Genomic DNA, 11,801 nt, shown 5'->3' with positions numbered 1-11,801 from the left:
TGACTCTGGTTCTTCATGGACACAACCCTCAGAAGCTAAGCGTCCTCAAGCCTTATCCTGTTAGAAAACAGGAACCTCTCAAACCTTTCCTTTCTCAGACTCAGTAATTTCTGTTTATTAAAAAAACAAAAGGAAACCCACATACCCTCCACCTTAACATTTAAACAAATAAGCTCTACTTGGGACTCATGAATAAAACACACTTCCTCACACAGCGTGGTTAACAGTATGTGCACATATATGCTCTTTATTCCTGAGGGTGGGGCTGTGGGGTCTCACGAAGTCTGGAGTTTCCTGCTTAGGGGGCTCCCTCGGGGCGGGTGGCCTTGCTGACCGTCCTCTGCATCTCTTCGGAGCTTCACCCTCCTCTTCCACTTACTGGGAAGAGCTCCCTGTTTGGAGAGAGAGTTTCTTGAGAAATCCTAGGCGCCCTGCTCATCCTGTGGCTTGGACCCTCCTGGGCTGTCCCACTGGTGCAGGACTACAGGCGTGAAGCCAGCCTCCAGTGTCCCCAGTCTGTGGGCAGCAGTCACAGGTGCTGTGGGGCTGGAAGGAACCGCAGGAAGAGAGAGTCCTGGGTGGGGGGAAACGGGCTTGCAAGGGTGCAGGCCAAAGCCCCAAGAGGTCAGGGCAAACTCGGAGGCACTGTTTGCAGGAGGGAGAGGGGGAAGGTGTGGGTTTGGGTGAGGGTGGCAGTGGGCCAGGTGGGGAGAGCCCTGGCAGGATCTTGGGGAGCCCAGGCCAGGACGCAGAGAAGGGAGGAGCCACGGGGAGGTGGTCACAGAGGGAGGACCGAGTGGGGGCCAGGCCGCACCCTTTAATGCCTCACTGCCACGGCCTTCTGCCTCCAAACCAAGTGGGGGCCCCTCTGAACACTACTGGGCTGGGCTGGGGGTATCCCCTCCCTTCGGGGGCACCCCCTGTGGACACAGTCCTGTGATGTCAGGCCCTGGGAGGTCAAGGACCTCGGTCCCTCCCGTGTATGCACTGCTGGGCCCCCAGCCCTGGCACCAGAGGAGTGCCCGCCACCCATCCCCCAGACAGGCAGGCCCAGGGCCAACGTGCAGGACGTGCAACGTGGAAAGGTCCTGCCTCAGACACTAGAGCCATAGGGATGTTCCTGTTTTCAACGACAGAACTCTCAGGGCCCGGGGACTGGGGATTTGGCAAAGACTCCCTGACATCTGACTAAAGCAGCAGAAAGTGGCTGGATGTCAGTACCGGTCGGTAAGTTTGTGGCGGGCAGGGCACCGCTCACCCCCCTTTCAACCCCCGACTGCACTGGGCTGTCCCACTGAGGGGAGGTGCAGACCGTGGGGGGCCTGCAATTTCGGGGTCCCAGGGCTGGCTCTGGCCCCGCACAGAGTGGCTCCTGGCTGCTTGGTGACCAGTCACACAATGCGAGGCCTCTAGTGACCCGTCTGTGGCTCCACCCTGCTGGGCATTTAAACAAAGGACAAGATAGCAGGCTGGCCGAAAGACGATGACAGGGGGCGGGTGGGGGGGGCGGGGAGGTTTGAAGGAGCGGATGACCGCAAGACGCCGGACCCAGAAGTGTCCCAGCAGGCTGGAGCAGAGGGAGATCTAACCTTCCCCTGGAATGTGGGCACCTCGAGGGCAGGGGTCCGTGCCCATGGTGCTCAGTCCCCAGAACTGGGAAGGGTGTGGGCCCGTGGTAGGTGCCCAGTGAGCACTGATGGAGGCGAATGAAGGTGGCCAGGTGTAAGTGTTTGGTCCTGCACTTGGCTCTACGAGGACCCAACTAATGGGGCTGCACCGAGGCCCGTTTACAAACCCCCGGAAGTCTTCGCTAACACTAGCTTGAAACGTGGGCGTGATGTGCCCCCAAACCTGGTGGTCTCAGGGTGTGTGGACCGGTGTGTGGTAGAAAGAACGCAGGAGGTGCTGATTCGAACCGTCTACGGGACTACAGAGTCTACCTGGGAGAGGCTGGGAGGCCAGGAGGAGGACTGGCCTGGAGAAGAGGCTCAGGAGTGTTCTGGAAAGTTCCAGAAAGAAGCATGGGGCCGGGGCAGAAGCCACCAGGGGAAATTCGTGGACCAACTTCAGCGATTAGGAAGTTGTCTGAAAGGGCAGGGGTGGGAGGAGCGGGAGGGCGGAGGGCGGGGGCGCTCAAAGGTGTGGGACTCCCCAGGTGGGAGGCTTGGGGACCTTGTGGGCCTGGTCCTGTGGTATGTGGTGGTGGGCCCACAGGTCCCAGGGACAGCTGAGAAGGGAGGGGACACCCACACGTGGCCCAGGACTCATGGAATTTGGACTCAATGGGCCAGGAGTCCCGCACTGAAAACACAGGAAACCCGATCTGCCCAGGGACCCCCAGAGAGTCACCCGCCCCTCCAGAGAGCTGTCCCCTGGAGCAGTTTACTTCTCTCCACGGCGGGGGTGGCATCCCAGCACAAGGACCTACTTATCTATTATTCCACTTACCTGAAGATTTTCCAATGTTTTGAAGGATTTTGTCCAGAACTGATGTTTTTTTATATTGATCATTTTTAAAATTCTTTCCTGTGGGGAAAAAATAAGTACGATGATCAGGATTTGGTCAAGGGTTAAGTCACGATTCCAAACACCTTTTCAGCCTCAGAACGACAACTCTGGGGACACCAGTTCGCAGGTGAGGGCGGCCTGCCCCCAAGCCAGACCTGCGGCCTGTGCGGCCCCGGGCGGTCACGGACACCGCCCTGCGGCTTCCTCCTCATGCTGACGCCCCAGCCTGCGTCCTTCAGGTGATGCTCCCGGTCCCTATGACGTGTATTTTATGACATCTCACGCCCCATCCCGGAACCGCCCTTACCCCAGAATCGCGGGGCCCATCTCACCGCTGCGGAGAGGGCAGAGTGTGGGTTCATGGCACGGGTCGGTGGGGAGAGGCCCACACGACCCACGAGGCTCCCTTCCCTGGGGGTGTGGCCTTTGCCACCGCCCGGGGCGCTCTCCCCCTTCTCCTTCCTGGCTGCCCGGCTCTCCAAGCATAACAAGGACACTGCCATCCTGAAGGTTCCCCGAAACTCCACTTGAGTGCAGCAGGAAGACGCAAGGAAAACGTTCAAGCCAGCACATCTATCCACCACGCGGGTGCTGCCTGGTGGCCGGCTGCTCTGTGGGGCTTATAAAAGCGCAGCCCCTCATTCGCTTGGAGCCTCCCAGCCCATGCTCAGCAGGTATTCACCGAGCAAGAGGACGAATCTTTTGTTACAGCGAAGGCCAGCCGCGAATCACTGATTAGGGCATAAAATTATCCGTGTCCCGTGCGGCACGCAGGCTGGAACAGAGCCCGAAGTCCAGGCACATTCCAGAGGTCAGGAGTGGTGCTTTGGGTCATGGGGCATTTTTGGACGTTCTGGATAGCACACAGAGGGGCTGGCTGTTCCAACAACAAGAGAGAGAGGTTCTCGGCAGATCCTTCAAGGTGCTTCTGGCTTTTTTTTTAATGTTTATTTATTTTTGAGAGAGAGAGAGAGACAGAGTATGAGCAGGGGAGGGGCAGAGAGAGAGGGAGACACAGAATGGGAAGCAGGCTCCAGGCTCCGAGCTGTCAGCACAGAGCCCGACACAGGGCTTGAACCCACGAACTGTGAGATCATGACCTGAGCTGAAGTCAGACGCCCAACTGACTGAGCCATGCAGGCGCCCCAGTGCTTCTGGCTTTTAAAACATTCCTCAAAGTTATTTTAAGGTAACAAATTCATATTTTTATAAGTATTATAAGCCCATGGTAGAATTTGAAAATCTGAAAAAAATAAAAAGAACTGTGGAAAGTAAGGCCATTTCCAATAGTTGGTGCCTCGTTTCTAGCTTCCTCCTGGAGGCCACAATTGCCATCCGCCTCTGTGTCCTTCTGGTGACAGAGATTGTTGCCAACATCATACTCTCACTCAATATTTAAAACCACATTTATGTTTTTTAGAGGAAATTGCTTAGGAAATTTTGGTGGAAATTCAGACTGATGAATTTTAGGGAAACACATAATTCATTAATAAGTATAAAATGCGCATCTCAAAATGCTCATTTCTGAACTACGATCTTTAGTTAGGACTCCACGTGCCATGGCGACATTTACACGGACTGTGTAGGTGTGGTTCCACCTGAACATCAATGCACTGATGAGGCTTGTGGGAAATGTTTACTTTCCAGGTGTGGATGAGACCCCAGGGACACAAAGCATTGAGGTCACTGGGGTGGCACGTGGTCCAGCTGGGAAAGCACCTGGGAGGCAGGCCCCCTGGCTTCTGCTCCTTCTAGGCCACCCTGAAGCTTTGACCAGAGTTGAAATGCACGGCTTTTCCTATATGTGACAGCCTGCTATTTGAACTTTCACGCCTGGAAAAGATGGGAGTAACAAGGACCAGATTTGTCCTCCCAATTTAACAAAAAAAAACTAGAAAAATTATATGAAACAATGACTTCCCATTCATCAGACAATGGGCAACAAGGGACAGTGACCCCTGAGGAGGGACTGCCAAGGGGCTCCCATGAGCCTCTGGTTCCTGCCTGGAGTGTTTCTGGTCCTGTGTGATGAGGGAGGACATAGGCAGAGCCCTGTGGTGTCACCAGGAGGGGACGGGGCTGGGGAGGCCAGAGCAGCAGAGGCGAGGGAACTCGGACACTGCAGAGGGTGGCCCTGTCTCCAGCTGAGTAAGGGTCAGTGAGAAGCCACAGGAAGCCTTAGCGTGGAACAAGAGCCACCCAAAAAGGTGGCAGAACAATCTCCAGAGCTCACACAGGCCAGAAAAAGTTGGCGTCTTCGCTGGTAAACGTAAAGAGCCTCATTATACACAGACATCGGGTAGAGTGCTCTGAGTTTTACTGCCTCGGTATCGGGGAATATTAGCCTTTGGGGTAAGGGCTGCTTGGTCTTAACAAAGCTTAAAAGTGAACCTCAAAGTTATTTAAGTGGGTTCAAGAGCAAGGCTTGCTAATATTTTTTAAAAATAGAATATCCAACATCCAACAAAGTGAGATTCATACTTGGCATCCAAACAAGAATGAGCAGATATGAGAATAACCAATGAAATATGACCTATAATGACCAGAGTCAACCAATCAAAGCTGGCCCAGAAATGACTCTATAGGTAGAATTAGAGGGCAAGAATATCAAAATTTATTGTAACACCATATCGAAAATGTTCAAGAAGCACAGAGTGTCAATTTACATAAAAACACAAGACCCAGCTATGCACTGTCTACAAAATCCCACCTTAAATATAAAGCACAAGGAGGTAAAAAATAAAATAAAAAGATCAGCCATGCGAACACTGATCAAAAGAAAGCTAGAGTGGCTATTTAAATATTAGACAAAAACAGAGAATATCGCCAGGAATAAAGAGGGTCATTTCTTACTGTTAAAGCAGTAATTCATCCAGAAGATAGAACAATTCCACATTTTTATGCATACGGATGAAGTGCAATGAAAGAGCTTCGAAGGGCGTGAAATGAACACTGGTAGAGCCGAAAGGCACGGTGAGCACATCCACGGTGATCGTCTGAGACTTAAATTCTGCTCTCTTAATAGTCGAGTAAGTGGGGAGACAGGAACTCAAGGGTGTAGGAGACCTGAACAAGGTAGTTCAGCTACTTGATCTAATTGACATTTATAATTGTTGTGACTCCACAAATCAACAACATGTACACGTTCTTTTCAGGCACACATGGGAGTACTTGCTAAAGAACGCTGTATTCTGGGCCATATTTAAAGTTTTTAAAAATGCGTTAAAAAGATCTAAGTCATACACTGTGTGTTTCTGACCAAAACAGAAATAAATCATAAATCGGTAACACAATGGTGTTGGAAAAGTCTCCAAATATTTGAAAATGAAATGGCACATTTCTAAATGGCCCACAGGTCAAAGAACAGATTTAAAAGGTGAGTTATAAGGCATTTTGAACGGACAAAAATAAAAACACAGCATATTGAAATTTGTAGGGCGGGATTAAAGTAGAATTAAAAGGAACTAAACGTTCACAATAAAAAAAGAGTTAGCCTCAAGTCTATGACCTAAGTATTCACATTAACAAGTCATTAAAAAAGGAGAGAAAAACCTCAAAATACGCAGTGAAAAAAAAGAAAATTAAAAGAAAAAATCACTATGATAAAAAAATAGAAAAACAACATGGAAAAATGAAACCAAAAGCCTGGTTCTCTGGACAGATTAATAAGATTAATAAACTACTGATCAGACCACCAGGGATTTAAAAAAAGGCACAAATTACTGATATCAAGAGCGAGAGAGATGACAGCCCCATGGTTCCTGCAGACATTAAAAAGGGCGTTGAGAGACCGCTATTTAGATGAAATGGGAAAATTCATCGACACAAACCACCAAAGCTCACCAAAGAACATACAGATACACTAAACAGCCCTTTATCTACAGAAGAAATAAAATGCGTACTTAAAAACCTTCCCACAAAGAAATTACAGGACCTAATGTCTTCATTGGTAAATCCTTTCGGACATTTTATGTAGAAGTAATATTTATTTCATACAGACAGATCTAGAAAACCGAAGGAAAGGGAGTACTTCCCAATTCATTCTGTGAGGCCATTAGTACCTTGAGACCAAAGCTAGACAAAAGCGTCGAATAGAAAAAACTATAGGCCAACATCATTCATGAACATAAATGAGAAAATTCTTAACTAAATTTTGGCAAATTGAATCCAAAGGATATAAAAAAGGAAACTGTATCACGGGTTTATCTCAGAAATACAGGCCTGGTTCAACACTCAGAAATCAAGACATGTAATTCGCCATATGAACAGAATAAAGAAAAACCAACTGATCATTTCAGTAGACGAGGGGTTGGTAAACATGGCTTACAGGCCAAGTATGGATCAGCACCAGTTTTAGTAAATAAAGTTTTGTTGGAATATAGCCACACCTGTTCTTTTATGTGTGGTCTCTGGTTGCTTCTAGTCAAGTAGTTGCAGCAGGGGCCATATTGCTCTTAGACTAAAATATTTGCTATCTGACTTTTTACCAAAAAAGTCCTCCATGCTTGCAATTAGATACACCTAATTTATGAAAGGGCACCCGTTCTGACTACTCGTATTTAACCTCCAACACTGTACTGGAACTAGCGGGGTAAGGCAAGAAAAATGAATAAAAGGCGTATGTATTGGAAAGGAAAAAAAATCTATTCACAGATGATATGATTCAGTAAGCAGTAAATCCTAAATAATCTACAGGAAAGCTTCTGGAACACAAGAGTGAGCTGAGCAAGGGGGACGTTTACAGAGTCTTGTACGAAACAATCACATTTCTGTACACTGGAAATGACTAACCGGGCGTTGAAATTTAAAAAACAGTATCATTTATGATCACATCAAGAATTATGAGATACTTATGCATAAATCTAATAAGACATATGCAAAGTCTTTATGCTGAACACTACAAAACTCTGGTGAGAGGAACCAAAGAGGACCTACATACACAGAGTCCTCCACAGAGGGCAAGACCGAATACGGTTAAGAAGTCGGTGCCTGACAAACTGATGTATAGACTCGTAGCAATTCCAGCCAAAGTCCCAACAGAATGGGCTGCGGAAATTAACAAGCCGCTTTTAAAATGTATACGGGAAGGCAGAGAAAGCAGAACAACCAAGTTGATTCTGAAAATCCGAACAAAGCGGGAGGACTCTACCTGATCTCAAATCTTGGTATCAATGTACTGTAGCCAAGGCAACGCGACACCTGAAAAAGAGTAGATCTTAAGTCCGTGGAACAAAGTAAGAGGCCAGAAACAGGCTCACAAATGACTGGTTGATTGTCAACTACGTGCACAGGCAATTCAACAGAGAAAGAGGAGTTTTTGCAAAAACTGGTGTTGGCACCGGACATCAATAAGCAAGAAATCAAACCAAAACGAAAGAATCCTTATCTTACACCATATACACAACTTCACTCAAAATGGATCACAGCCCTAAAGTAAAATCTACAATTTTAAGACTTCCGGAAGAGAACGTGGAAAATGTTTGTGACTTTAAATGAGGCAAAGATGTCTTATTTGACACTGAAAATGAAACTTGATAAATTGATTTGACCAATGTTAAGAATTTCTGATCTCTGAAAGACACTGGTATGCAAATGAAAAGCAAGCCACAGACTGGCAGGCAATCTTTTCGATCACACGCGTGACAGAGGACTTGTATCCAGAATGTGTAAACACATCTCAAAACTCAACAGTAAGAAAACAGACTAAGGAAAATGGGCACTAGACCAAAGGAGATCTCCAGATGGCAAATAAAGACAGGAAAATACGCTCGGGATTACCAGTCACTAGGGAAGTGCAAACCCATGCCACAGTGAGACTCTTGTGCGTCTGCTAGAGCGGCCCGGAGACAGAAAATCTCAAGTGTTGAGGAGGACCCAGGGCTGCTCCAATTCTGCTAGCAGGGATGCAACTTCTGCTGACAGTTTCTTTCTTTCTTTCTTCTTTAAAATTTTTTAATGTTTTTACTTATATTTGAGAGAGAGAGAGAGACAGAGTGCAAGCGGGGGAGGGGCAGACAGAGAGAGACACACACAGAATCCGAAGCAGGCTCCAGGCTCTGAGCTGTCAGCACAGAGCCCGACGCGGGGCTCGAACCCACGAATCCTGAGATCATGACCTGAGCCGAAGTCAGACGCTCAACCCACTGAGCCACACAGGCGCCCCCCCGTTGACAGTTTCTTATACAGTAAAACATAGCTGCCATACCTTTAGCTGTTTACCTAAACTAAAGGAACATTTTTATTCACCCAAAACCTTGTATGGGAACGTCTCCAGTGGCTTTTTTTGTAATTCCCAAGCTCATTCAGCTGGTGAGTGAGTAAGCCAGCAGGGGCTGCAGTGAGGGGAACCGAATAATTACAGGCAAACATGCATGCGTCTCAAATGCGTTGTGCTAGTTGAGGAAGCTACACTCAAAGGTCTACATGGTCTTTGTAGTGTATGACATTCCGGAAGGGGGAAAATCATAGAAACAGGACACAGGTCAGTATATTAGGGCTCCGTGGAAGGAGCGTGGAATTTTCGGGTAACGGACCTCTTCTGTATGTCATTTGTGGTGATGGTTACATGACTCTAGAAAGGATGAATTTCCCTGTATCGCACTGAATCTTACTAAAACACAGAAAGTCTAGTAATAACGCCTAACACTTCTTATGAATCAAGATCTGCCCCGAGTTCTTACCTTTTCAACCAATTTAATTGTCCCAATGACCCCACAGCTTAAGGCACTATGACTCCCAGCTTACAGATGACACAGGTTCGAAGACGGCAGAGCCAGTGAGCGGTGGAGCCGGGGTCTGACAGGCTCTTCCTCTCTGCCCTGCACTCTTTCCCACGTCCCATGTCCCACAGACACTTGTCCGCTTCCAGGCCCGTTCCGCCGAGAAGGATGGCAGGAAGGTTAGCCGGACTTCCACTGGCAGATGACAAACACCACGGGGTTGAGATCAAGCAGAAAATGACCCATGCCCCCAGGGGACGGTCATATCACATGAGCAGTCCCACCTATCGCTTAGCGGGAGAGAAGGGCTCCAGCCCAGGAAGGAGAGCCCGTCAGTTTCCAAGAGGTGCCCTGCTGTGGCGGCCAGAATTTCACATTAGAGATTCATTCCTTGGAGCCTACTTTAAACCCTCTTTGCCGTGCTGTCCCCAGGTGTGGTGTAGGAGGATGACGTTGTGGTGTCTATACTTTTTTGTCTCTGGGGCAGTCGGTGGTGGAGCTCAGCGTAGTCCTGCGCAATGAGTCCTCAACACGTGGGGTTGCTTGACCGCCCCACTGAGAGCCCGCCCATGTGCCCGCCGGGGCCGGGGGCTGGAGCTCAGGGAAATGCCTCGCCTGTGGCCACAGGCCCAGGATGCACACCTGCTCCCAGAGGGGACTGCGTGTTGCGTGGGCTCGGAGAGAAGGGACGCCGGGGGGTGCCCAGCTACGCTGAGCCGCAGGGGCCCCAAAATGTTCCCGGGAGCAGGTATCGGACTGTCTTTGATCTGCACGGTCATTTCTAGTGGCTCAGCCTAAGACCCTAGTCCTCAGGGAGGTGTTCTAATCTACTCATTCCTTCTAATTTGGAAGCTTCCAAAACCTGCTCGCTGTTGACCAGAGACAAAGAAGACTGGTTTCTAAGGGGCCTGTTTGTCTACAAATGACATGAACTGACTTCTAACCCAGTGTAGATGAAATCACGGCACACCTGGGGGTCTAGGACGATAAATGAGCAGAAGTCCCCTTTGTCCTAAAGTCAGTGTGAAGGGAAGAGAGTGTCCGCAAATCTCACTGGCCCAGAGCACTGGACTGGAGATGATGTTATCTTGTGGCCATGAGAAAGTTCTAGATAGATGTGCCCACAAAAGCTGGGGAGGGCCCCTCCCCCGAGGCACCCCAGGGAGGCAGGAAGCACTGGCTGCTGGCTTCTGAGATGGAAATCATTTCCTGCAGGGACACCTGAAAGGTAAAATCACCTCCATTGTTCTCCCTGGCACCCGTCCTGCACACTCACAGTGCAGGTGGGAAAGACAGGAAGGGGGAGGCAGGGGTGCAGAGCCACGGGCAGAGCCAGAAAAACCAAGAACTGGTCACAGAGCTGGTCCTCACTGCTCCAGGCAGCCGCAGGGGAGCCCCGGCCCCGGGTTCTCCAATGCCCTTGGAAGCGGCGTGAATCTCCAGGGCTAGGTCCTCGGCTCCCCGGCCTGAGGTCCCGACACAGGCGCCGTGAGGTCCCTTGGGGTGATTTGAACGTGACGGGGCCAGGCACACCGTGAGCGCTCTGAGGGGGAGAACGTCACTGTTGCTGCAATGGTTGTAACAGTCACAGAGGTACGATTACCTTTCATACTTATGCACCGTTGACGACGACACTTGCAATATTCACCTGCTGACTCACTGATTCCGCAAACGCCAGGCAGCAGCCGCTGTGCCGGGTGCTAGGTCGGGGGCCACGTGAAGGGTGCCTCCTGGTGCCTGTCCAGGAGGGGCGCACAGGCCAGGGCCCATCACAGTTAGCGGAGCTCTGGACTTCGTGTCCCCCTTCCGTGGATGCACACGGAGGAGTACTGGGAGTAAACGCAAAGGGGAGTGGATAGAAGCCTCGACTAGAAATTCGCAGACAACCCTGGGATCCTGTGGTTCCTCCCAAGGAAGGACAGAAGTGACTGCTTTTCAAGTCAAAAGACACTAAGATTTCTTTCTCTCAGGTGAGGCCCTTACCTGTCCCTGTACCTGGAGCGTCCATCTGTGCGTCCCCACCGACATCGCCGTCACCCAGAGACACGCCTTGTGCTCCACACGGTGGGTTTCTTAGTCTTGTCTGCTAGCTCTGAGGACAGGACTATGCTTACGCGGCTTCTGGGAGACGGCAGACCCGGTGGATGCCGGCGTCAGCAGCGACCCTCCTGCCCACTCGCTCGGGAAGTCTCTGCCGAGGGCCTGTTGTCTGCAGCTACCCTGGGCCAGTGTGGCGCCCTCCAGAGCATGCCTGTGGGGGGCCCTGCCCGTGCTGCTCTGGGCCTCCGGGGGCCGCGGGGTTTCCGAGAAGGAGCCACGCTTGTCGCGGTCGGACCTGGAGTCGTGGAGGAGGCATCCCCTGGGCGATGGCTGTTCTCTCACTGGCTGTGGCACAGCCACAAAATCTGCTTTCCTGGATCGGGGGAGGAGTGACGGTGGCTTCCTCTCCTGGTGGTCAGGGGCCGCCACCCCAGTGTGCTCCACGCACAACTCCCTGCTCCTTCGAAGCTTCAGACTGCGCACGCGACAGTATCGGGCCGTCCACAGGTCACCTGTCCCCGTCCTCCTCAGCAC

At 50.5% G+C, this 11,801-nt stretch overlaps 1 protein-coding gene across 6 annotated transcripts in view; it reads right to left on the bottom strand.

The window, feature by feature from the left end:
- Positions 1-220: 220 nt before the first annotated feature.
- SPACA7 (sperm acrosome associated 7) overlaps positions 221-11,801 on the bottom strand; it is a 28,132-nt gene continuing 16,551 nt past the window's right edge. For all 6 annotated transcript variants that reach the window (XM_045056032.1, XM_045056025.1, XM_019829692.3 and 3 more), the window contains 2 exons: positions 2,449-2,526; positions 221-392 (listed from right to left, as the gene is read on the bottom strand). In XM_045056032.1, coding sequence (XP_044911967.1) covers positions 376-392; positions 2,449-2,526 — 95 coding nt within the window. In that variant the 3' untranslated portion in view covers positions 221-375. The remainder of the gene's footprint in view (positions 393-2,448; positions 2,527-11,801) is intronic.

The sequence above is a fragment of the Felis catus genome, chromosome A1 (assembly GCF_018350175.1).
Source record: "Felis catus isolate Fca126 chromosome A1, F.catus_Fca126_mat1.0, whole genome shotgun sequence".
Lineage (NCBI taxonomy): Eukaryota > Metazoa > Chordata > Mammalia > Carnivora > Felidae > Felis > Felis catus.
This window is presented reverse-complemented; position numbering and strand designations above follow the sequence as displayed.